The sequence below is a fragment of the Amblyomma mixtum genome, chromosome 1, assembly GCF_055824585.1.
Source record: "Amblyomma mixtum isolate Tamu chromosome 1, ASM5582458v1, whole genome shotgun sequence".
NCBI classification, from domain to species: domain Eukaryota; kingdom Metazoa; phylum Arthropoda; class Arachnida; order Ixodida; family Ixodidae; genus Amblyomma; species Amblyomma mixtum.
Genome location: NC_143012.1, coordinates 216,992,632 through 217,019,209, shown reverse-complemented (window position 1 = coordinate 217,019,209; position 26,578 = coordinate 216,992,632). Strand labels below are relative to the sequence as shown.

Sequence of the window (26,578 nt, the reverse complement as noted above, 5' to 3'; positions counted from 1 at the left end):
CTTTCATATAGGGGCATTCGCATTTAGAGAATACGCACAGATGTGCAGCAGTTTTCCGTGCTAAAACCTGGATTCCGAGAAGCAAGGCTATAGAAATTAAACGACGGCGGTATATAATACTTCTGTCCTGAAGCACGTTGCCCTCCTCGCAGCCAAGTCGATGTACGAGTCGTGCGTGAGCCACCTGGAGTGCAGCTACCAGAACCCGAACCTGCAGTGCGTGGACTTCCTGTGCTACTGCCCGCTGCCCTACGTGCTCACCGAGGGGCAGCGGTGCATCGCTCGTGAGTGGCCTCTGAAGTGCGCGTGTCGCTCCCGAGATGTCGCCAAAACCAGGCAATCAGTAGGCTAAATGGTAACATGCTGTATGGAAGCTGAGCAAGCTTGTATGCGAACTTTACGCGGAGAAAATGATTTTGAAATTTAGCTGGACGGATCAGCACTGCTGACAGGCTGCCGTTGGCATCGGTATCGCTGGACATGTAGACATGTTACTGTACGATGTCACTGCACGGAGCCCTAAGTGGTCGGAATATATCTTGAGACCTCGATTATTGTCGATTTCCAAAGCCATGGATGGGCAGCCTCAATTAGTGAAATATGGCTATGGTATGGAGGACTGCTTGCGGCGCCATACTAGAATAGAATTGTTCTGGTTTTAAAATTTAGCGAACCAGTGGATGGAAGGTATTTATTGAATGTAAAGCCGCTACGAAAGAACTCCTTTAGTCGGATTTTATTTGATTGCTGCTATGCAGCCGTCTGCCTTTCTCTCCCAACAGCGAGGGTATGGACAATCGAAGTCCTAAAAGAATCAGAATGAAGTGGGAGTCAGATGAAATGATATCACCCACCATTCTTGCTGGATAAGAAAGCACCATAGCACTACCCACAAATGTCATAATACGGCCTATAATTACAAAAACAGTCAAGCAGATAACTCTTCCCACTTGAAATGCGTCCGTTTGTCATGTTTACTCACCAGTGCTTCTTAATGAACAACGCTTCGTATTTTCATACGCCCTTCTAGTCCAGCCGAAGCACCATTACAAAAAAAAAGGCTGGGTACCTGATAAGAACTGCGCCATCATCTTGCGGCAATTTCCCAAATACAGCGCAAGATCATCATGTTCTCTGTGTATTGCTGCCACCCACAACCTCATGAAATGTCACTTGGCTGGTCGTCATTCTCATTAGCGTGCAGAGGTTTATGCAACAGTGCTCCTGAAATGTATTTTAAACTAAACCTCTCACAAGTACGTCTTCAGGGGCCAGCCACCGACGCACAGAACGGAGAGAGGGGACGCAGCCCCACGTACACCGATCCTCCCGAGACTAGTTCGCAGATCCGCCGCATCGAGGCTTCGATCTCGTGAAAATCGCGAATACGGGCCTCTCTCCTAGCACATTGTAACTTTGGCACATTCAACCCCACATACTGTACAAAGCCGCTCACTCTTCTTAAGGTATTCATGCGTGTGACGCAGGAGTGTCAACAATATCTCCGCTCTAGTGTCAGTTGCCGTCGGTTTTTAAAGTTGTTTAAGGTGGATAGCTTGCATAGACGGTAAAGATAATGTTTAAAAGCAGTGGCCGACTGTGCATGTAACGTTCATTGTGTATGTGGCTTTTATCAGTTTTCTTGAACGCCGGCTATACTTTCCTTTTTGCAGAGCCTGACCCTCATAACAACATGGTCTTTGCCATCGCGCCCGCTGCAATGCTGATTGCCGTGATCCTTATGATCGGAGGTGCTTACACCTACAAGAGGTGAGTGCTTTAAAAGGAAGCGTTGAAAAGCTCCGCACACACGCTATCACATGGTTATAGGAAGGATTAGCTTGCTACTAGCTCTAGATATCCATGTATATATGCAGGCAACTCATTTTGCTTCCTAATGATACTCTGTTGGCAGAGTGCTGCCATTCAACGGCGGCATGTATAGTGTATAGCGCAGATAGAATGGATGTGTATCGCCTCTGGTCCCAGGCTGCAGTACATAGAAGTTCGGAGCTCCTCGGAAAAAAAGGCATGCCAAACCTATATTTGAATGGGTATGTTTCACTTATTAGAATTTGCAGCATGGTACGCGCAGTTTTGCACACCCATCTAATTTGCGCCACGGACAGTCCTGTGTTTCCTATGGCTGATTACATGTTCATCATTTCGATCCGCTCTTTATGGACGATTAAGAACAGCACGAGTGAAGAAATCGCATAATTCATGTCATATCCAACAATTCTGGACAAAACCATTTTGGAACGGGAAAAAGTTCGAGCGCAATTTTTTCATATATTGTAAGATTTCACTATAACAATCACTATATCCGCAGGTCTGCCGTCGACAGGCTTCCATCGCGTTGCTGTCGGGGATTTTGGTGCAGTCAGAAGCATTCCCAATTGGTTTTCTACGCAGTCTTAACTGCTCTATGCGAGCGATGGAAACACTATAGAAGAAAGATTTTGCTACGTATTGGAAGGATGGACCACACATTCAACATTTCTATACCAGCACCTTACAGTTTTACAATATCAAAAACTGGCCAAGTATGTTGGACACAGCTCGCCGCAGTGCCTCTATGATGATGACGTTCGGCTGTTGAGCACACGGTCGCAAGATCGAATCCCGGTCCCGACCGCTCTGTCGAAACTCAAAAACGTCCGGGATATCTACAATGTTGGCACACGTAGAACCCTAGGCGGTCGAACTTTATCAGATGAGTTCCCCACCAAGGCGTTTCTTGCTTTCTTCCTTCTTCCTACCTTTCCTCACGGTGCGGTTCGGGTGTCAGTCGTGAGTGAGACAGTTTCTGCGCCTTCCGGTTCCTCCTAACATCCGTCAACTCCGCAGGGTGGTGGGCGGCAAAGATGGGGGCGGCGGCGGCTGGTCTTCGGCCAGCAGCCTCGCCGGCCTGCGTGCCTCCATCGACCGGCCTTCGGACTCCATGAGGCGTGTGTCCTCCTCCATCCGGATGGGACGCAAGGCAGAGGCGAGCCGGCGGATGCGTCGCTCCCTGGACGAGCACGGCGCCGCTCTTCTGAGGGAAGCCAAGGCTCCCCGCCACCCACCGCGCTACATCAGGAGCAGGCCGTGGGAGCAGAGCGTCCAGGTGGGGGTCGGCCTTGTCCTGCCTCTGGTCGAAAAGATTGCAGTTGTGTGCAGCTCAGAGCAAGCCCGCCTTGGTGCTCTTACAGCAACATATTCGGGAACAGGTGACCAAGCGTCGATGGCCTCAACGATAAGCCAGGACGACTGTAGGAGACAGCTCTGGTGCTTCTGTTATTTCGCGGCCGTGGGATTAATAGTTCTCTTGTAAGCGGGTGCCGGCGACTGTGCGTTGAAGTATAGCCTCGCCGAGCTCATACCTTTTCGCAAAGGAACTCGTGATACCCTGGCTTCGCCTGCCAGCTCCGCCTAGTCAATGCTGGCTCTGTCCTATGGCTGTCATTGCGTATAGCACGAATTACTATAGATCGCGAGCATTACGAGTGGTGCGTTGGCAAAAATGCGCCAAGGCGATAACTATCTGTATGCTCTTGATTGTCGGAAGAGGGCACTGCGCGCGTTGTTACCCAGGGAGCGCCCAAGCAGTTCGTCGCCCGACGAGAACGCACTAGGCTGTTTAGAAGTTTTCTACCAGGGACGGAATCTAACGAACCCGATACATAGGAACCATTCGATGTCTCTCGGCATCCGGGTCTAAAAGGTGCCCAGAGTTATTTTAGCGCTCAAAAAGACGATACAGTAAAGTACGAGGAAGATAAGAGAGGGTGCTACTTGCAGCTGTTTTATTCGCATAAAAAAGGTTGACTAAAATAACCAATAAAGAGAAGCATGATCAAATACATGCACCCGCACAAGCAGAGCAAGAAATAAAAACTGAGAAAGGAAAAAGGAAGGGTGCAGATGATTCAGACCTTATCTAACATACCTGGAATATAGAAATCCTTATTACTGGAGTAGCTTTTAGCTACAGTCCAACGCATATTACTGGAATACATTTCATCTATATTAGAGCTCTGAGAATGCACACAACTTGTCCCGCAACGCCTGTTACCGATAGGTGCCTTTTATATTTGCAAAGTTTGGAATTAGGGCGAGGGCAAGAAATCGGCGAACACCTAGCTTAATACGAGCTGGCAGGCTAGTTAGTTTGAAATACTTGGAAACAACAGCGCACATACGCGCACGAAGACGAGAGAAAGAACCATTAATGCTTGTGGTTGCGTCCCCCTCCCTCTAGTTTGTATGTGCATATGCACCACGCAACAGTTTCCAAGCGCGTCTGCTGTACGCCAGCCATGTTTCCGTTGATTAATAGGGGATTAGTTGAGGGATTTATGGTGCAATGAAAAAAGGTGTTAGAGCCGTACGCTCGGTAAATCTTCGCAGTCCCGCCAATCTGGTGCACCAAGAGGCGTAGGACCACCCGCGACTGCCTAGAACATTAGTGAATTTGCAACCTTTTGGATGAGACATAAAAATAAGTAATGTCTATATCCATGTAAATTTGCTGCTGGTTCATCACTACACTCCCTGCAGTGCTCAAACCAACAACGAAGTGTGACAAATCTGATCAATATGGGATAGAATATTATCCCATACTCATTGTTTCGCATTAAAGGATAAAAGAGGGGGAAGCTGTTGGCGGCGACCCTGCGACAAAAGTCAAAATCCTTATCGCGACTCATCCAGACGTCCACCCTGACCTAGATGCTTTTTAAGCAAGATCTATGCGAATTGCTACACCACGTATTGCAACTCTACATCATGCACTGTCTTACTGAGATAGTCTGCTGGGCTTTTAGTGAGTAGTCACAATATCCGTGTTCCTAAAACTTCTAAATGGAAAGTGATGCAGGCTGAACATATTTAGAATGAAATAACAGAGCCACTATCAAACATTTACGGCAGGATTAACGACGTTTCCATTTAGCTTCTGTCTCCTTTACCATTTGTCAACGGTCCAAGTGACGCCATCTGTCGCTGTCTCCTGAATCTGCTACACGGTACGCCGGACAATCAGGAGAAAATATAATCGACAAAAAAAGTTACATTCCGGCGTTCTATGCCGGTGACTGCGCGAAGTGTTCTCACCCTGGATCCGATAAGGAGCTGTTCGCTGTACCGTGCACTGGCGACCGCAGAAGTCGTTCTTCCAAGGCGTCCGCGCCAAGGTGGCCAAGGAGGAGTCGACGTGGACGTCCGAGTCGGAGAGCGTCGTTCCGCGTCACTCGGGACCAGTGCCCACCAAGGCGGCGGCCAATGTGCAGCAGATCCTGCCGGTGCACGAGGAAGTGGCCGTGCACATTATCCGCAAGAGCTCGACATCGGGACCGGCTTCCCAGGAGTTGTCCAGTTGAGTGACGTCCATTATGGCACTAGTCTCGCTGCACGGCGAAGTGGCATTCACCCGCACTTCACTGAAGATACTTTGTTAGGCTTTGTGTAGTTACCTTGGATGAAACTTCTAGCTCCTAATATTGGCGTTCAAAGAGGCAGACGTGAGATGCGCTCCTAAAACTTTGATTGGTTATTGAGAGTTCCTTTCTTGCATGTCTTAAGATGGTTAAAATGCGTCGGTTTATGTAAACACCTTAGTGTTGCAATACCTCTTTTTTTAAATTTCATGTGTGGTGTGGCACTCGTTTTCAGGAAGATGAATTCGCAAGCACTATGTTGGCCGTTGTTGCTGTCGGCAACAACTTTTTATTAGCGAGGGTCGAAGTTAACCAGGCTTTGCGTGCGTCTTCGTACTTAAGTCCAACACCCGCAAGAACGTTGGAGCAAGTTTAACTGCTGAAGAGAACGACGTTCTCTCCAGCACGATTTATTTAAAGTCGCCGGCGATGATCAGATAATTCACGAAGGAATACCTAAGGCGGGTGCCATGCTATCCAAACACTGCAGCTGAGTATAGGATCAGCTGGGACTGCCGCACAAAGTCAGTCTTGCGTGCAGCTTCGTACGGAGGGCGCGTACACACGCACTACACAAATACATTTTAGGCTCCGGTTTTCAAAATGATTCAAATGCTTATCTTCTGTGCATACCATGCAAATAAGTGGTCGAGCATAGAGATTTAAACGTAGCTATCATGTTTGAGTTCGGGCCTGTCTGGAACCAAACTCTTCAGAGTAATTCTCAACCTTCTGTCCCGGCTCTCTCAGCTACAGCTACAGCTACAGCCTGGCTGTCTCAGCTCCTGACCCGGCTGGCGTCCCTTTGCTGTTTATTTTCGCTTGCTCTTTTAGGAACTGTAATGGTTCTCCTGCAGCTCTTGCTGTCTATTCTGGCTCAGTGTGCGAAATGTATATACGCAGCCGAGGTTCCATGGCCGTGCCAGGCCCAGGAGGAGGCCCCCAAGCGGGATTCTCCGTCGCGGCTGCTGCCTCGGGACGACGCGCTGCGCAGGGTGCTCCACCGGGCCGAGGTCAAGGTCAGCGTCGAGAGGCACGGCTCTGCCAGCGAGAACGCCGGGCCCCTGCCACCCAAGTACGTTTCGCTCTGCACCATCCTTGTCCAGCTTGTTTAGCACGGAAGACTCTTTAAATGCGCGCATGTCAGGAGAAGAAGCTCGAGGTGTCGTTCGGGTATGCTGGCTGATTGCATTAATATTTCTGTCACGTTAAATAATGAGTCATTTACGCCTTGCTGGCTTGGGGACGTTATCCAGGAACGAGGTAGGATTAAGCAAAAAGGAAGTCAGTCCTATCCATACCATACTGCTTACTCCAGGGGAAAATTATTCCTCAGGAGACTAATAGTAGCGGTGGGTCCCTTCGAGGAACGTTTAGTTCTAAAAAGGACTACCGTTGACTGCGTGTCCGCGTGTGCAAACTGTACGGATTAAATGCTACGCCCTGACTTCATACACACTAAACCAGGGCGAGCAGTACGGCTTGCTCTCCACTGTGCTGTGTCTGCAAACTTCAATTTAATGTTCGGTGCTCATGAAAATGTGGCCTTTGTGAGCTGAAATTGCGACCCATTTTTCAGTTTCAAGCTGTTTATCGCGTGTGGTTCCCTGTCCATCTCGGAACAACTGGACAAAATATGAGCTCATTGGGTGCAGCGAGTAATCTGTAATTGAATTTTAAAAGTTCTCCTGAACCGAGCGGAAGTCACACGACACTGACGTTCTCACGGTTCTTGACGACATGCACTGAAAGTCACGTGCTTGCTCTCGACTGAACGCCTTAACCGGCTGAACTGCGGGTAGTGAGTATAGGGGAGAGAGTTGTCCGTTGTTCAGACTTAGGGTGCGGTGGGGCGAATAGGGGAAGTTGCAGGGGTACAAAGCAACAATGCCTCTGTCCTTCCCTTTTGAACTCGAGTAGGCGTGCGCATCGCTCTGCGCCGGCCGTGAGCGCACGCTCAGTTTTGTAGCAGACGACGTTGCCAGTGTATGACGTCACTCAGGCATCTTGAAAATGGCCGCCACTGCCATGGGGAGGGGATTAGAACCGATAACTTCAAATTAAAATTTCTAGTTCAAATACACGCGTACAGCTCTAATTCTTTTTAAGTACGCATAAACACCTCGTGGCTAGTAGCTTCAACGTACAAGCACGATTTGTTGGTCGGCCATGTCGTGACCCCTTTAAGGAATGAAAGCATTATGACAACCTTCCTTAAGAAAAATAGGAACATCTGCACCATTAAGCGTGTAGGAACTGAAATTATCGGCAGCTGAGAATACACAAAAATAGGAACTAGCAGCTTCAAAACGTGTTGATGAGCTGCGAGTTAATAATCAGGGCACATTACATGAGCTTGCCATACGTTGCCATGAGTTTATGGGCTGATACTTTCTACAATTTGTTTATTCATTTTGAGGTGTCCACCAGATATATTCGGAATATTACCACGCAGGTTTTGGTGATAGCTCGGGCCAAAAATGAAACAGAAGAGAGGTTTTTCATAATATCCATAATAACCTGCTCCTAATGAGATTGTTGTCGAGCAATACAACACCTTGCGTCATTTCCTCGCCAGACAAAACCCATAAAGTGGTCTAACATCCCGTATCTACCTTCTCTGCCGCAGGTTCTTCGGGGGTCTGACCAGTACGCAGCAGTCTCGATTGCAGACGAGCAGGCTGCGGGAGCAGGCCAAGGCGGAGTCCACCACCGAGGACTCGTTCATGAGGGAGATACGGTACCAGATACAGGCCTCCGTGCCGAGGCCCTCCGTACAGGACCGCGCCATGTCTACCGACCTTGTGTTCACCGTGGACTCCGCCGTGCAGCCGGACCCTGCTGTTCCGGACATGGTCGACAGGTCGCAGCAGATGTCCGATCTGCCCAGTCTCGGTGAGGCGGCCGAATGTTCGTGGAGGCAATTCCATTGACGAATATCGTTTCCCAAAGAGGAATCATGATCATACAAACTGAATACCTCGAGTGCTGCGGCATGTCGAGCCGCATGCTTTGATAGATCAAGCGAAGGCCAAAATTCCAAGCTAGTTTTGTTGGCATATTCGCTCCCCCTCAAACACGACGAGCATGGTATAACAAAAACGGCAAAATTGCGAAAACGTTTCTCCAGTTAATTAGTACTTAAAAGAGTCTTTTGTACCTATACTGTAATAGCCCATCTGTAATATAGGTGAACAAACTTTGTCTCATTAAACTGCGCACAGTCGGGACCCGGTAACGACACAGATAGGCGCTTATAACAAGTTTATAAGCTGGTAACAAGTTAGTAAGAGGATGGTACCAGTAAGTAAGCTGGTAGCGAGCCAATTACACGCTTGATGGCAGCAAAGGATGCGGTAACAAGTTACGAATGTTCTTGGAAGGGCTCGAACGAAACGTCGGGTGCTCGAGAACAGACAACAGCGAAGACAGCGCGATTTCTTGCCAAATAGTGCACATCTATTTTTACCTAGCGTCGCTTAACGCTCATGTCTTCCACTAAACTTCCGTACTCATCCCTATCAATATTTACCTGAACGTCCTTAATCTCATGCACTCTGCGGTACCTGCTGAGCGTTCAATACCTCAGAGGCTTTTTTATCTTGACATGTGAAAATAACGCAGCCGTTCGTGTTTCTATATTTCCTGCATCATTCGTCACGTTTCATTTTCCAGTATGGTATGCAGGAGGCGTTTCTTCTGTCTGATTGCAGGTATCATGCCCTCGACTACCGTTCCAGCACGCAAGTCAGTCGAGATAATAAAGCAGAAGACTGCCGTTCCGGTGCAGCAGTTAGTCCAGGAAATAGAGTCGAAGCAAAGGGCTGCGAACTTGGTCGAAGCTCCTGAAAAACAGATAGAAGAGAAGATTGCAAAACATCGGTGCATTGCTGTGAAAGAGGAGAAGGAAAAGCCGAAGATTGGCACGCCTTTAATACAAGGGATACAAGAACAGAGCGGCACACCCGGAGGGAGACAACTAATTTATCTCAAGCGCATATTCTCCGATTCGTTACCAAGCAGAACCGACCAGGCCATAGCGAAAGATGCTCCGCCCCCTCTTGTTAAAACAGCGAAAGACGATTTTGAGCTTCCTGCAAAAGCAAACTTCGTGCACGTTGCGACGGAAAATCACAGTGATGTTGAGAAAGGAACGAGGGACGCTGGTATCATCAGGGCTAAGGTGCCAACGTCGCCGAGGTCTGGCACTACAGTCATTTCCGGTGCCTCGACAATAAAGAGCCCTGCTTTCAGTGACGTCCTTCAGGAACTTCTCCTAGAGCATGCGAAAAGGAAAGCTCGGGCAGCGTCACACGATGACGCACCATGCAATGTTCTTTCAGAAAAGACGACGACACCGCAGCCTTGTGTGCACAGTTCGACAGCTATGGAGAGTGCGACTGGTCCCTCTCATGCGGGAACCGGTTCTCCTCTAAAGCGGTCCGTGAAAGAGAGCCCTTTGCAGCCCACACCGCAGGAGACGACCAGGACCATATCGCCGGCGTTATCCCCACGGTTTTACACCACGACAGTGGAGGAGTCCAACATGCTTTGCCCCGCAGTACAAGGAATAGCGAAATCGAAGGCGAACGAACAAGTTGCGAACGAGACCCGCAGTGACGGGGGCGAAAAATGCCTTGGAATTACTGGAGGTTCCTCAGCTGACTCACGTAACACTCCAGCGACAGTTATCGAACAGCCTGAACCCCGAATCGGGAGGAATCGTCTGCACCTGCACACAGTCAGGGGGGATCGCTTTCTGGGTGAGAAGCAGGCGGCTTCAAAGCAGCAAGCGATACTTGGACGCAGTTCCGATGATCTGAACACCAATGTGGGGAAGACGCCTTCCAAAGTGTACGCATGGGGAGACAGCTTTAGCGTATCCGGGGAAACGCCGTCTGACGAGAGCAGATTAGAAGGCTACGTCCCACCCAACAGCCCGAGAAACAGTGCGACAGGACAGGCCACCTCACTGAGGCAAGAACTAGAGGCTGCTGCAGCTGCTGCCGACATAGGCTTGGAGCAAACGTTTAGGTGCCCCAGGACTGAGAACAACTGGAGCCTGACGTCTCCGGAGGTCGTGCTTGGAAGCATGGATGTTGAATCAAGCGAAACGTCCCAGGGTGGTATCCGGGCCACCCACAAGGACTCAGTCGATGTGACTCCTCGTATCTTGGTGCCACGTGACGAGTCTTCTGTCATGGTTCCTGCACTTAAGGACGAGAAAGACCAAGGAAGCAAGCGAAAGAAACGGGTTAATTTTCAAGAAAAGCCGTTTGCTGATGTTCTCGCCGAGATGGAAGACGATTGCTTGATGCCTGCAGAGGCAGACTTTGCCGAAGGTAAGCCACTCATTATAACCAGTCAGCCATTGATGTGATATTATGCTGATTGTTTTATTATCACTCGTGTTACCACACATGAACGGCAGCCCACAGGATATTCCGCTTTGTATAAGACATTTTGTCTCCGTACAAATGATACTGTGAATTCAGCTCTAAATGACATCTACATTCGCGAAGTTTAGTCTACGTCTACAGTTTGTAAAACACGCTGCTGCGAGTTTACGCCCGCAGACCATGCGGTTGGCTAGATCCTCCCATTTCCATGTGTGGTTTTGTGCGCTAACCAGTCATGACAGCCACTGAGACTATCCCTCAAGTAGCCAGCCAGTTACCAACTAATGTACCATGTGAAGAGGTCGGATGTGTATTCGACCAGTAGTTATGGCAATATAGTTCGAAACTTTTAGCATTAGATGCCACTGTGTGATTACAGAATTCTGGTTGGTTTAGTTTATGGGGTTTAACGACCCAAAGGGACTCAGGCTATGAGAGACGCCGTAGTGAAGGGCTCCGGAAATTTCGACCACCTGGGGTTCTTTAACGTGCACTGACATCGCACAGTACACGGGCCTCTAGAATTTCTCCTCCAAAGAAATTCTAGCCGCCGCGGCCGGGATCGAACCCGCGTCTTTTGGATCACCAGCCGAGCACCATAACCACTGAAATACTTGCATCTTGGTTAATAGAATAACATTAATGTGCAACAAATGCAGGAGGGCTTTAGCCCTCACGCCAGATGACGGCTAGGAGTTCTTGTATTCTTGCGGCGTCTTTGGACAGTCGGACGATCTGTAATTGAGTCTCTGGGTCAGAACTGAGCAGTAGGGTCTCTCGTCGTTCTAGTGTCCTAACATTGCGGCCGTCAGGTGGCGCCTGTAGGCACCTCCTGATCATATGGTTACGATCAACGCAGTCATTACATCACTTAAACTTACCAGTGTACTGCCGCGGATAGTAATGACTGCAGCCAACCGGCCTAGGTTGAGAGCTTGTTTGCAGGCGACGCCATGTTGCTGCCTGACCTTTGTCTAACGAGTGGTCTGCAGGTGGGTATTTGGCTCGTTCCTTTCTTTATTGTTCGCAATCTCTTTGTAGGTGACTAAGCTGTCGCGTCCCGTGAAAGGGAAGTGAGACCTCGAGAAATACTCGTGAGCCGCTTCGTTCCAAGTGGGGGAGTCATGCGCAGGAGTCCAGATTTTGGCTATTGTGCCCGCTATCGCGGATGCTTCCGACGTTACTGCCCTATCTGTTGTGACCGATCCGGTAGCTATAATTTTCTTATCAGCGTTCACCACGGCTACGACCATCCCTCGGCCCTCCCCGTAGTCGGTGGCGTTCACATAGGCCACGACCTGTGAGCTTTGGAAGCCTTTCTCCATGGAGAGAGCCACTGCCCACTTCGCTCTCCGCTCTTCGTAGTGGTCCGGATGCATGTTCCGCGGCTGGGGTTATCTTGAGGCGGATCCTCAAAGCGTCGACCTTGACGCCTTGCTGTCCTTCGTAGCCTATTACTAGCTTCGCTAGAACCCATCTATCGGTGGGGTTGCTCGCGAGTCTTTTCTATTGCGACACCAGGCAGGTTTCTATGATTTCCTCCAACGTATTGTGAAGTCCTAGGTCCATTATTTTTTCATTCGGCGTGCTAATGGGTAGCCATAGCGCTTTCTTGACATTTTTTGGCTGATACCCTCGATCTTCTACCCCTCACACAGCTTGAGGCTGAGGTATTGGGCGACATAGGCGATGATACTTATGACGAAGGCCTAAACTAGCCTAATTTGGCTTGTTTCATTTCCGATCGTCTATTCGCGATCCTCCTGACGAACCTCATGGTTTGCTGAGCGCAGCCTTCGAGTTTTCTTACCGTTTCTCCGTTGCGTCCATTTCCCTGGATCAGCAGTCCCAGCACTGTGATATGTTCTACCGTGGGAATCGCATGCTCTCCGGCTGTGAGAGAGATATGCGGTTTTTCATTATTCGTGCACCTCCGGGACGGTTTGTACAGGAATAGTTCAGACTATTGTGGCGAGCATTTTAGCTCCGCGCTGCTTACGTAGTCTTCCACTGATTGGATGGCTGTCTGCAGAGTTTCTTTGATTTGATCGTCGCTTCCATTTGTGACCCACAGCGTAATGTCTTCCGCTTACAGGCTGTGGTTTAGGCCTTCGATGGCTTCGAGTTTCTCGGGGAGCTTGATCATGACAACGTTGAACGGGAAGAACTAGAGCACAGAGCACTGCGGAGTCCCTTTGCTGCTGAGCTTAATGTCCCCGGACTTGCATTCTCCGATTTCAAGTCGCGCTTCGCGATTCGACAAAGTCCTTAATGAAGTTGTAGGCTCGCTTGTCCACGTTCAAGTCTTTAAGGTTTTCCAGGATGGCTCTGTGGGTGAAGTTGTCGAAAACCTTCAGCAGGTCGAGTCCTTGGTTGGCTCGCGCGTCCCCTGTCTCTGCATATGAGATTTGATGCTTGAGCTGCAGTATTACGTCTTAAGTGGACAGTTGAGCTCTGGATCCTATCATCGACTGCACGTAGAGGCCATTGTCTATTATGTAGTTGTTCAGCCTCGTTTGCATTACGTGCTCCTGGAGCTTGCCCGCGCACAAGATCAGCGATCTTAGGTTCTCGATCTGCAGTTTCTTGCCGGGTTTCAGGATCATGCCTACTTCCGCAGTTTTCCACTATTTTGACAGATACCTTTCGCGCTGCATTTCTGTATAAAATTTGTGAGGGCCATGACAGAGTTGCGGTCCAGGTTTCGTAGCATTTTGTTGCTCAAGAGGACGAGAACTGCAGGGTGTGTGGCCGCTTGAGTCATCGAGCGGACGTCTGCCCGGACCCGGAAAACAAGTGCCAAGGATGTGGCACAGCGAATCCACCCCAGGACTACCAGTGTGATCCGAAATGCGCGCAGTGTGACAAGGGCCACCCTAACGAGGACAACAATATCACGAAACTTTTATAGCGACACCTGTTCAAGACCAGTTCCCCGAGTTTGCCCTGTTAGTTGTAGTAGAACTTGTATTAGTACAAGTAACAGTAAAGGTAGCAGAACTTCTATCAGTACAATAGTAGTAATAGAAGCCGTAGTAGTGTAGCCGACGTAACCAATGGGTGGTGACCATGGGAAAGGAGGAGGACATGGGTTACTGTGGAGAATGGAGGGTGTGGCGCGACCGGAGCAATGCGCAACCAGAGAGCGGCAGCCAAGCGAAATGTCCTGGAAAGTTGGATCAGGGTAATCAGAGAGCGGAGTAATGTGTAACCAGAAGATGGGTACAGTGCAATGAGGTGGAAGGGAGTGGTAGGGTGAAATGAGAGTATGGAGAGAGCAGGTGAATGCGCAACCGGTGGGTGGTTGCCATGGGAGCCAACAAAAAGATGGCTACCATGTAAGAACGAAGGGGAGAGTGGTCATTGAAGGAGGGTATGGCGAGAGCAGAAGGGTGCGTAACCGGGCGGTGGGTACGCGAGGACCATCCGGAGGCTACTTACCGTAAAGGAACAGGGCGTAGCGAATGCGTAACCGGAAGTGGGTTACCGTGGAAGGAGGCGGAATGGGGTGCCGTGGAATGAGAGCATGGCGATAGCACGAGCGAATTCACCACGGCGGGGTGGTCATTTGGTAATCACCTGGTAGGTGATTACTGTGGAAGAAGAGCACGGCGAGAGCAGGCGACGGGGCTACCTGCGTGCGGTTGCCACGGGAACTACGTAGAGTTTGCTTATCGTAAAAGGAGCTTGTAGCGTGAGCGTAAAAATGCGCAACTCGTGAGAGGGGTTGCGTTGGGATGAAACTAGAGGGTGGATGCCGCAGATGAAGCGGGAGAGCATAGCGAGAGCCGATGAATGGGGCACAATGCTTTTGCAGAGGCTGCTGCTAAACGCGCCGCACGAAGAGAGGCACAGCGGCGGTGGTGCCGCGCGGCTGGAGCGGCGGACTGGAGAAGCGCTAGGCGAAGAACAAATATTCTTGCAAGCTAGAAAGAGCGCTCTATAAGTGTACATATATGCACGTCGCTCTCAAATTATCTGCTCCAAATATCACGAAATGAAAATTGCTACATAGCTTTTGCTGCATCTTGTGTTAAAGTTGTAACCGTCCTGTGAATTTCTTTTTATCGACAGCATGGACCTTTAAGAGTTCCGGTTATTTGTACTCTTCCCGTACAGATAGTGACCTTTACTGCTGCAGTTATAAAAAAAGGAAGGATTTAAGACAACTTTTTTGCGGTAATGCGAAGTATTTGTGCTTGCATTATGGCGTCCTCTGCTCGGTTATCGTCGTACCTTGCGAGGGAGGTTTTCAGTCGGTGCCGCATGATGACGCTACGACGCGCCAAACAAGAAGTAAATTTGCCGGAAACGTAGTTTTGTACTCTTCAAATAGCGGCATCTGTAATTTATATGCTAATAATTAACCATGTACGCTCATGCGGCACACATGTAGCACACAGATAGAAAAATATCAGTATTGTTATAGCATTGAACTAAGATTGAGGCAGGTTAGAGGAGCATATCTGAGAGACCACCTCTAACGCACCGCTTCCTGCGTTCCGCGTCATCGTCGATGTTGTCTGCATAACCCGTTGTCATGGGCGTCCGGAAGGGGGGGGGGGGGGGGGGGAGAAGGGGGGGGGGGTTTACCCCCCCCCCCCCCCTGGAATTACGGATATTTTTTGCACTAGTTCCTTTTTGGTGCTAACCTACCGCCACCCCGATCCTCGGGCATCGCCCCCCCCCCCCCCCCATCCTGGAAAAAGTTCTGCGGACGCCCTTGCCCGTTGTCCAAATAGCAGAGCGAAACGCCACCTTGGAGCTGGCTGCCTCGCGAAGATCTTGGAGGGTGGCCACCTACCAGCGATGGCATGTGCCCTTTGAAGAGCTGCGCTCAAATTTCGCATTACCGACTTACCGTAATCATTTGTCAATTTTTTACCAACTAATTTTCTAGCCTACCGCGCTCGCAGCTACGCAGATATAGTATTAATAAAAATTTATTGTATGAGAATTCAAAAAATTGCGAAGAGATTTCTAACCTTCGGTAATTGTTTCTGCGTGCTGTAAACCCCCACGCTTATTTTGTTACGAAATCACCCTCTTTCCAGACGACAAAAACGAAACTGCGAACGATGGTAGCGTGGCCGAAGAATCTGCGGGAAGCAGCAAAAGCGAAAGCGAACAAAACATCTGTCACGCTTTCAACGAATATCGCGGAGGCGACGCTGGCAAAGCCGATACCAAAAAGGTTGGAGGCGACGAGGAAGAGAACGAAGAAAACAATGTGCAGGCTCCAGCTGCTATTGCGCAAGGCGAGACAGGTCGAAAGGCCAGTTGGCAAACCACGAAACAAGTAACGGTGCAAGCCCAAGATCTGCAACCCGGTCGAAGTTTGGTAGAACGGTACGCCTCCAAGGAATTGGCAGCACGAACAACAGAGCTGTCGTCGCCTCCTTCAAGGAATGGGGGCTCAAACAACACCATCGTGAGCCACCCATTCTGCCGGTCGGACGAAGGGTCACTGCTTCCGTCAGCGTCGACCACACTGTCTTTCCTGTCGTCAGACTCGAACGTCAGCATCGAGCACCGCGTGACTGACTTGACGTGCTTGCAAGCGTTCGCAGATCTCGCCGTTCCATTTCAAGAGACGGGAGACGGAAAATCGCGAACAGGGGCGCCGAATATTCCCGACACTCCGAAACCCGAGTCGCATGCACTGCAGGAGCTTCGCCACAGCCAACGGGAGCCACAACCACAGCAGCACCAGGAGGGCGAGCAGCAAAGGCAACAATGGAACGAGCAGCCGATGCCATCCAGGTCGACCTCGGCGGAGGACAGGTCTGCGCGTTCGTCTCGGCGCCTGCGCATGTTGCAGCAGGCAAAGGGACAGGACAGCAAGGAAGATCGAAGCTCGCGGCTCCCGAAGCGGCCGAACACGGGCGAACGCCAGCGTGTGGGTCGCTTCGCAGCAAAGGAACGCCGATGGGGTGACGACATCCTCCGAGTCATCATGATGGGCAACAAGCACTACCTCCACGAGCGGTCGACCACGTCGCCGCGCCCCCTTCCGGCCTCGATCGCCGCCGTGCCGCCTCTAGACGAGGCACACTACATCGCGCAGCAGATCGACATAACACCCGCCACCGCCAAGGACGCTGCCCACGCCAGCCCTTCTCCAGACCTGCGCCCAGCCACGGACGTGGCCCGCAGAGTTGCGGTGCCTGAGGAAAGGGCGATTATACCGGCGCTCACCCGCGACTCGTCCCCTCACGGCGGCAAACAAACGTCGGCCGGCTCCAGCGACGCCCGTCGGGAGAAACAGGTGTCCTCATCGCCGTCGGATCGAGTGTCGCAGCGATCGTCGTCAAGGGCCTCGTCGAGGCGTCATCCTGCGGTGACGTCGCCAGATCCTTCTGCCGCCAGACACCACGCCACCTGGGGTCCCAGCGGTGAGCAGCATAAGATGGAAACGATCACCGAGGCGGTCTGTGAAATCGAGCTGCAAGACCCTCAGGCCGTTGCGGAGGCTGTGGAGCCCAAGGTCTCGGCATTGGTAACTGGCAACGTATTAAGCGGTGACACACTCGAGCTTGTCAAGAGCCCCATCCAGGTAGCCGTGGTTGAGGACAGCACGGACCGCTTTGCTCCCAGCCAGACTTCCGAGCTCGGAGCCGACTGTGAACTGACACCCACCTGCGCTCAATGGGACGCTCGCGAGCGAGACCTCCTGGCGTCCGTTAAGATGCTTTCTGCTGCCGTTGGCACGCCGGAGTCGTTCTCGAAGACCATCGAGCTGCCTTCTCCGGAGGGCCTGCTCATGTCGGAGACCTCGACAACGGCGAGCCGCGTGGACGCCGCAGCGCCAAGCTCGATCGGCTGCAGCGTTGTTCTGGAGCCAAGCGCGAGCGCGCTGTCGTACACCCGGACCAGAAGCCCGAAGAGCATGCGGAGCAGGAGGCCCTCTATACTCGAGGACCCCTGCTTCGAATCCATATACAATTCCATCTTGCAGCCCGGGTCCTCGCCGGGACTTTCACTGAGCATCCCGGTGCTTGGTTCGCGAGATTTCGCTGGCCTCTCTGGAATCCGAGGGAGGCCCAGCGGACCGACATCCGAGCGCTCGGCGGTCGCGTCCCAGGCCGAGGACTCCAGGGACCGGGGCTCGGCGGCAAAAGCAACGACGATGTCGGGTTCCGCGAGCATCACGCCAGGGCTCACAGCGCCGCTGCCCAGCGGAGGCGGCTCTCGTGAAGTCCTCGTGCGGCACGCCACGGAGACCACCACCACTGTGGCCCACTGCCGAGGAGCGCGAAGAGCCGAATAGGCGCACGCCTCCTCTCAGCGGCGAGGTGCCCCCCAGAAACGACCGTGGGAGCAGCGACAGCCACCAGCCGACCTCTGGTCCCCAGCTGGAAGGCGAGGCCATGGCTGGTGATGTCCACAATGGTGAGCGGATATTTTTCCTGTAAATTCGATAGGATTAGAAGGTCCATGAAGACGGAAATGACCGGCGTCGAAGCTTCCACCTGCCAATAGTGGGAGGTGGTGTTTAGGGGGATTTTCCTCTCTGCACCGTTCACCTGTCAACAGACCCACTCTCCGCGCCTGTTCTGAACTTGTAGGGTTAAGGGAGGGAGACGCCGGACTATAGCAAAAATGAAAATGACTCCGACGAGCAGGCCAACATGCAAAATAGCCTACCAAAGAACTATCCGCAAAAATAAGGGTCGCAGGAGCTATTCCTTTTTCCATATTTCTCGGGAAGAGCAACCTGTGCCTCACAGGTCCACCGGTGATTGTGTCTGAAAACAGCCGCCAGCCGGTGCAGTGGCGATCGCTTAACCGCAGCGCCACTGCGCCGGTAATGTTATTCGGATCAGTCGCTATCGGGGGGACACGTGTCGGGTAGTTAGCACAGTCGGAGTTGAGAACCACAGATTACAAAATGGAGGAGCAGAGATTAACCGCTAGAGAAAAAGGTGAATATCTGACAACAGCAGGTCTGCGTTTAATATATATAACCTCCCGCAGAACTATATCTAGGCAAAAATAAATCTTTCTCTCCGCAATCACTCCTCCGCATTGCGAAAAGCGAATCACAATCAAAATAGGACCAGAATTGGAACCTAATCAGGATTGGACTGGATTGGCGAGTGAAAGAAGGATGCTATCTTATTTCCTCCCCATCAATCCAATTGATCGCCCTTAATTTTTTACAGAGAGCTATTTATGTCAGCCTCTCCATGCTGGTGCCTCGCTGAAGGCATGCTGAAGCCGTATGGAGTGCTGTGCTTTATAATGGCCCATTAGCCCATCCGCACAGGCGCCGCCCGGCCTACGATGACGCGTATGTGGCCATACTTTATCCTTTGGTGACCCACTCTTGCGACATGGGCAACACAGCGCGCAGTTCAAGAACTCTCCCTGAGGAATGTGCTGAGCAGCTAAGCTTGGCACTGCTGATTTTTTGTTGCTATTGTTCTTGAGGCATTTGAGGCGATTGCAGTGAACAAATGGAGTAAAGATTATGGACTCTGGAAAGATCTTTCCGGTGCCCATGGGAAAAGTTTAAAGCTGTGAAAAAAGATTAAAAGAAATATTTTACTACGCATCGGAAGAATGGTCCATTACCTTCAATATTTCCATAACAGTACCTTAACACTTACCAATATTCAAAATTTTTGTCCTGGAATGTTGGGCATGATTGTGCGCACTGGAAAGACACATGGTGTTCCTGTGCATTCTTAGCAAACTTATTACAAACACGCATTTGGAGGAACTATCTGGCCAAGCGACTTGTAAAGATTGCTTCCAAGTTTAGATAACCACCACTCGTAGATGTGCCTTTGCCAGTATCAGGAATTGTTGAGACATTACACCGCCTTTGATCCCCCTTCGGCGACGGTCGTGCAGGGGCCGGCAGCGATGAGGACGACCGCTCCTCGTTCGTCTCGTTCGAGGAGTCGGCGTCCGAGACGTGTCTGCTGCCGGACGCCGCCAGCCTGGAGTGGACGGCCTCGTCGGCGGCCTCCAGCAGCCGTGGCGACCTGCGCTGAGGCCCTCCACGGTGGTAAAGAGGCAAAGACTGCTTATGATATTGTGCGGCGCGAATGTATTGGCGTATGGCCCAATTCCCTCTCCACTCACCGCGGCTGCTGAGCAGGAGTCAGTGGGTTTGATCCCGGCCGCATTTCTATTGAGGTGATATACCAAAACTGAACAGTACAGAATACACACCGAAGGTTGCCTCGTTGAAACCGAGTGGAAGGTGCCCGTACATTCATTTGCGCTAGAGATAAGAGTGAGATATCGACTGTGTCAATGGTGTTTATCAAGAGTCTGACATTGACTGCGTTCTTGCATTTCCTCCTCCCCCAATGCGAGCTGTAGTTTTGGTGAATGTTTAAGTACGCCAGATGGCTAGAAATAATTCGTAGCCCACCACTACTGTGTGCTCATAACGCAGTGGTTATTTGACCCGCGAAAATCGATTGTTCATTATTTAGAATCTTCCTTTCGTTTCCTTCGCATGCGCAGCGACGAAAGTTGCACTTAATCACAGCGGACAGCGGTGGCTTTCCACGCACAAGATAATTTCGAATATCCCTTTCGAACGATCCCATCAGATACTCACGAGTATCACCATAACGTACCGTTACGTCGCCTTCCAATGAACAGTTTCAGGCTTTCCTTTTCTATAGATATCTATCCACTAATTCGCGAGAGAGATTCTCTTTTATTGGGAATCTTCGTCCTGGTTGAGTGCTCGAGAACACCGCAGGCTTTAGCCGCAGCCCAGGTTTTAGCCATTACCTTTGTCTGGACGGAGAGGTCCGAGCTGATTAGCATAGCCACCCACTGCTAGAGTGTAGTTGTAGACAGTGAATTGTCACTGCCAAATCATGTGATAAAAGTTGGATTTGTCCCGACATGTGTTCCAGATGGCTGTGTAGTTTGTCGGGTATTTGTTACTGGTAAGTGTTCGACGTCGGAAGGTATTAGTTAGGAACTGTATCCAAGCCACTTCGCTGTCCTTGGTCCGTGATTTATTCGCAAGAAAATGAAACGAAAATTTGTTTTTAGGGAATGAAAGACGCAGTAACTGTCGCCCTACTCGGCGGACGCCGTAACCGCGCCCTTAGGGAGGGGATGAAGTAGGGAATGAAAGAAGGAAGAGATACAGAAAAATCTACGACCCCCCCCCCCCCCCCCCCCCCCTTGAAAAATAAAGCTATGCTCTTTGGTTGCGGTGACTGTTAGGTTCCGTCATGTACAGTCTTTGTCAAAAGTAACCAGGCTGCATGGTTTGCAGCTAGCTTGTATAGTGGCGCCCTTCTGACTTTCCTAAAGACCAAAAGTTTTGGAAGGTAAGAAGACCCCCAGTCCTTACCTTTAACGACCATTTCAGCTTCAGGGAAGCTGTAAGGGCTCCACTTTACGAGCTAGAAGCAAGCTATGCAGCCTGGTTACTTTTGACAAAGACTGTACTTCTGTGTGATAGATATTAAATGAGTAAATAAGGAATTGTAATGCGCAAGAAGAATTGTAAAATACAAAACTTTACTGAAGAAACAGCTAAGCTTCAAAAGATGCGAGCATTACGAAGGAAAAAAAATTATGTGTATCATGTTTGAAGTGACTATAGGCTACGCATAAAAATTGCGGGGGCGCTGAGGCAGGATGTTTTCTAAGCGCTAAACGACTGCATCTGGAGAGATGGAACGAATTTCCGCCAAAAACGTAGACACACGAAAATTAACGGCGCCAAAAATACTGCGATCGTCGTAATTAGATCTTATGCTACAAGAAAAAAAGAAACAGTAATCCGGCAGAACGCAGAAAACAATGCTTCCCCATGTTTACAACCAATATTTAACCATATTTTTACCGCATATTTACAACGAAGCCAACTTTCTTCTTTGGTACTACATGGCCTTGGTATAAGCTCCCCCGCGTGGTGTTCACTAATTTCCTGCTGTAAAATATTTCTGTATCAATAAGATATTTAGTACTAGTTAACCACAGGCGTGTTGGTACGGCAGTCTCCTCTGACAACACCCTCCCGAGGAATGCTAAGAGTCTGCCCGCCGATGTGTTAAATGGGCTTATAGAGGAGTACCTAGATAATTTTCCTAACCATATTGCCGTATATACAGACACCTCCCCGCAAAATGAAAAGGCAGCGATTGGCGTTTACTCAAGGGCTCTTGATTGGAGTTATTCATTTCGGGCCCCTGGCTGCACTGCTATTTTTGTCGCTGAGATTCTGGCCATTGAGTTGGCCCTAATAAGAATTCCCTGCAGTATCATTCAATGTTATTAACTTTCAGACAGCCTTTCCGTCTTGACAGCGCTCGAAAACTCGAGGGATACTTCTATCAGCCGTTCCCTACAATTTTTTATTCCTCCACATATTACAGAAGTACACTTTCACTGGGTCCCTGGGCACTGTGGTATTGTTCCTAAAGACAGGGCTCATTTTTTAGCAAAGTCTGCCCTTGAAGGACCTATTGTCCCTTTCGTCCCAAATACTGTTTACTTGACTCTAGCATGCTTTCAGCAATTCCAGCGTCTCCACTCCTTGAGCCATGAGCCTCTCCTTGCTGCAGCGGAATCTCAACACCTGGCATTTCCTTGGAGTGCGCGGATGTGCAGTTCGAGGCAATGTGAGGTGTCCATGACCCTTTTGCGCTGTAGGATACCGCGGCTTAATCTTTATTTATGCCGATCGGGGCTTTCGATATCCAACCTTTGTGAGTCTTATGGCGAAATTGAGTCTATAGAACATTTTTTCCTCTCCTGCCGGCAGCTCGCTGCTCTCCGTAGAATTTACTTGGAGATCCCCCTCGCTCGGCTCGGGCTTCCTCTATCTCGATTCTCCTATCCTTCGGGGCAAGCGCCAAGGGATATGCCCTGAAACCAGTGTGCGATTATATTAACGATTATATAATTTCATTGGGTAGATTCCTCTGCTAGAATGTGAACTCACTACTTGTTCTTTTCCGTATTTTTTTATTTTTTACAAATTCTAGTTTTTAGTACCAAAATTATCCAAATACTCTACTCCTTGTACATGAGTTCGTTTGTATCCGCTATGCACCCTGGCCAATCCCCCGCCGTGGGTATGTGCCATTAAGCCTGAGGACATCATCATCATCAATGCTTCCCGATAGACAACAGCTGATGTTCTGGGCTGGTTTCTTTAGGTCTTCATTGTCGCAACTTAAACAACTATGACATCATTCAGAGGCAAACTGCTACTGCTAGCATTATAATAAATACTTCAAAGCGCAAAAAAAACGCGACGCCGAGGTCGATTGCAAGATGATCTGGCTACAAGAGTGCCTGCCATGCATGCAGATATAATCTGCGCACCGCGCTGTTCACTCGTGCATTAAAGCTCAACTAAGTGTTTGCATAACAAATCGCGTAACAATCTAAAAATGCATTGGTAGCTTTGAGCTCTTAAAGCTTCTATGTATATCGCGCAATAGCTGGGCTTTGCCGGTGACGTATCTTCAACGGGCGCGATAAGCCTAGCCATAGCCTCCTTTGGCCTAGCGAGCGCTAAGCCTTAAATGTCAGAGCTTGGGACAGCTGTGCAGCTCCTCGTGTTGCACACCGCTCGAAACTCTGGTCACTGTTCGTTGCCAATATCGCCCACGTGTTGGGCTCCGACTCAAGACGGCGACCCGGGCCAGGGTCGGGAAACAAATGCTTTCTCTCTCTCTCTCTGTGAAACACAAATATCGACTGTAGAAACACAGCGCTGACGTCCTATGTAGTTTAGCTAAATTCCTCTACTCACAAATGGATCACACAAGGTACCCAGTGAAAAAAACTTGCAGTCCCGCCGCGGTGGCTTAGTGGTTATGGTGCTCGGCTGCTGACCCGAAAGACGCGGGTTCGATCCCGGCCGCGGCGGCCGAATTTCGATGGAGGCGAAATTCTAGAGGCCCGTGTACTGTGCGTTACGTCAGTGCACGTTAAAGACCCCAGGTGGTCGAAATTTCCGGAGCCCTTCACTACGGCGTCTCTCATAGCCTTAGTCGCTTTGGGACGTGAAACACCATTAACCAACCTATTTTATACCGTTGAATATTAAAATAGGCTTTTGAGGAAAGAAAGTGGCGCAGTATCTGTCTCACATATGTCGGTGGACACCTGAACCACGCCGTAAAGGAAGGGAGGAAGGCGGGAGTGAAAGAAGAAAGGGAGAAAGAGGTGCCGTAGTGGAGGTCTCCGGAGTAATTTCGACCGCCTGGGGATCTTTAACGTGCACTGATATCGCACAGCAGACGGGTGCCTCTTGCGTTCCGCCTCCATCGAAACGCGGCCGTCGCAGTCGGGTTCGAACCAGGCTACTCCGGCTCGGTAGACGAGGGCCTTAACCACTGAGCCACCTCGGCGGGTCATTGAATGTATGACTAAAAAGCATCTTGTTCTGGAAAACCAGCAAGGATGGAGGCGGTGATAACGATTATGATTATAGATTATGGTGATAGCAAGCACGTGAACAAGCACGTGAAAGATAGTGAACAAGCACGATAGACAGGACGAGCGCTGCACTTCCAACGGATGCTGTATTGAAAAACCTCGGCTTAAGTACTGTCCTTGAATTCGTCTAGTGAAAATCAATCTGCTGCAAGAGAACCTGCTGCAAAAGAAAAAGAGCATTAAAAACTAGAACAGCATGATCAGAGGAAGTCAACACAAATGAATACGTATGTTCGCAAGGTATCCCACAAAGTAAAGTTAGCAAGCAGGTACAACGTAAACGTGCTCTTCTCCGCTGCCAGTAAGCTAAGAAAAATTTGCCCAATGCTGGTAAAAAAGAAAAAGCCGATATGAACTGTCAAGCACCAACTTTGTTTCACAATGTGCACAACAGATGTGCTGTACAGTATTCCACTTACCTGCAGCAGAGTGTACATATATATATGGCAAACAGGGCATTGCTTTAATGAAACAGCTAGGGAGTACCAGACTCTGGTCAAGGACCGGAAAAGTGAACATCTTGCCCTTCATTGTCGGGATTGTAAATGCAAACCCCTGTTTCGAAAATTTTTTATTGGAAAACTTTTATTACGGCTTGAGTAACAAGTGGATTAGTTGATCTTGCTAGGCGGCCGTCAGCATGGAGACTGGCCGCGACCTCTTGGGCTCTTGTCACGACCTGTGCCTGTTTTTAGGTAGGAGCTGAGCAGCAGGGTCTCCCACGGGCCCTGGTGCGTGAGCCTCTGAAGCGATATTGGTGGGGAATCTGTCGGACAGTCCCAGAAAGCAAACTTCTAGGGCGCGTAAAATATCAGGCAGAAAGAGAGATCTTAGAGGCATGTAACACCAGACTAGCAGGCAGTAAATGTGTCAGCACGCCGTCATTAGTGCAGCATGATAATGAAATGGCATTTTTGGAAACCAATAAGATTGATTTCAATGAGATGAATTGTAGGACTGTACATAAGCTGTATGTGTGTTATTTTTTTTTCAATAAAGTATCAGTTGGAAGCGCAGCGCTCGTCATGTCGTGCTTGTTCACTATCTTAGTCCCCGTCTTGTTCGTGCTTCGAAATTCTCCTTATATGTATAGGTCTTGAGCTTCGCCCTTATGCAAATGAGAAATGGCAAGTATTTTACTAAACTTCTCATCTTAGATCAACACTTGCCATGATAAAGTTTTTCTCTCTCTCTCTGGGCAGATTTCATCCGACTAATGTATATGAGAGTTAGTAAATATCAAGACTTTTCAGCACCCCCTCGCATGCAGCCATTACTCGGCTGCTGAAACCGAAGCCGTAAGCAAACTAGAGAAGAAATTAGATTATAAATTATTTAGCAGTAATAGGCGAATAAGAAGCGGTGATTCATGTACACCAATGTCTTACGCATCCTTACAAAGAAGAAAACACGCAACCAAAAATTTAGTGTCTCCTCTAAATATATTCCGGACAAAACAATTTGCCCCCGCAAGCCACCATCCATTTCGCACAGCTGTAGAGTACTGTGTCTCATGACTCCACAATATCGTTTAGGGCACGCTGAAAACTTATTGAAAGCTCCAGGACAGTTTTTCAAGGTATCACTGTTTCCAACTGCAGCTCCGGAGGTAGCCGCTCTTCCGCCCCTTTCCCGGTGCGCTGCTGACCCGGAGCCGTGGCAACTCCGAGTGCCCCATCAGCCGGACAGCGCCGCTGGGAGCCCGCTAGCCCGCAGTGCTCATGCGGACTGGACTTATAGACGCCGCTCAGCGGTGAACAGAACAACCTTCGTCAATAAATGAGCCTATAAACTACTTCTGCAGCGCTCTTGAGATCACTGCGCCACTGCGCCAGATATATAGAGACACTCGCTTGTCTTGGCACATATTTTTCTATGGTTGTGAGAAATAGTCAAATCAGTTTTTAGCTTTTCGGAAATGTTTTATCCTTCGGGACTATGGCTCAAGTCGCGTGCCTTTCGAAGGACCAGCGGTTTGTGAAGCGCACACTAGCAACGCTCACCAGTACACGCCACTCCTCGGCGCATGGACCACGTGACCACTTCTGCACCACCAGCACAGCGGTGTTCGCCTTTGCTCGCTGCTACAGCCCAGGTCACCGTGCCTGGTCCAGGCGGAACAGTAAGGTCACGGGACACGCGCACCTTGGAGTACATGCACCGCCGGGCGTTGTTACACGCGCTTCAAAGCCGCGGGGTTTCCGAACGGCGCGCGAAATGACCGAAATATGTTGAGCCACAGTGGCGAGGGTGATAGTTTTATAAAAACTCGTACGGTTATTAATTACTAACTGCGGCTGCCAGCCAATAATAGCG

At 49.9% G+C, this 26,578-nt stretch overlaps 1 protein-coding gene across 4 annotated transcripts in view; it reads left to right on the top strand.

The window, feature by feature from the left end:
• The window catches only part of LOC149370888 (uncharacterized), a 36,298-nt gene extending 10,241 nt beyond the window's left edge, over positions 1-26,057 (top strand). For 2 of the 4 annotated variants that reach the window (XM_089563420.1, XM_089563411.1), the window contains exons 6-14: positions 153-284; positions 1,674-1,770; positions 2,851-3,109; positions 5,148-5,358; positions 6,324-6,495; positions 8,050-8,315; positions 9,134-10,762; positions 15,874-18,211; positions 19,679-19,818. In XM_089563420.1, coding sequence (XP_089419546.1) covers positions 153-284; positions 1,674-1,770; positions 2,851-3,109; positions 5,148-5,358; positions 6,324-6,495; positions 8,050-8,315; positions 9,134-10,762; positions 15,874-18,089 — 4,982 coding nt within the window. In that variant the 3' untranslated portion in view covers positions 18,090-18,211; positions 19,679-19,818. Of the gene's footprint in view, positions 1-152; positions 285-1,090; positions 1,467-1,673; positions 1,771-2,850; positions 3,110-5,147; positions 5,359-6,323; positions 6,496-8,049; positions 8,316-9,133; positions 10,763-15,873; positions 18,212-19,678; positions 19,819-25,863 lie in introns of those variants that run through there. The other 2 variants (XM_089563416.1, XM_089563422.1) reach the window with 2 other exon arrangements.
• Positions 26,058-26,578: the final 521 nt, after the last annotated feature.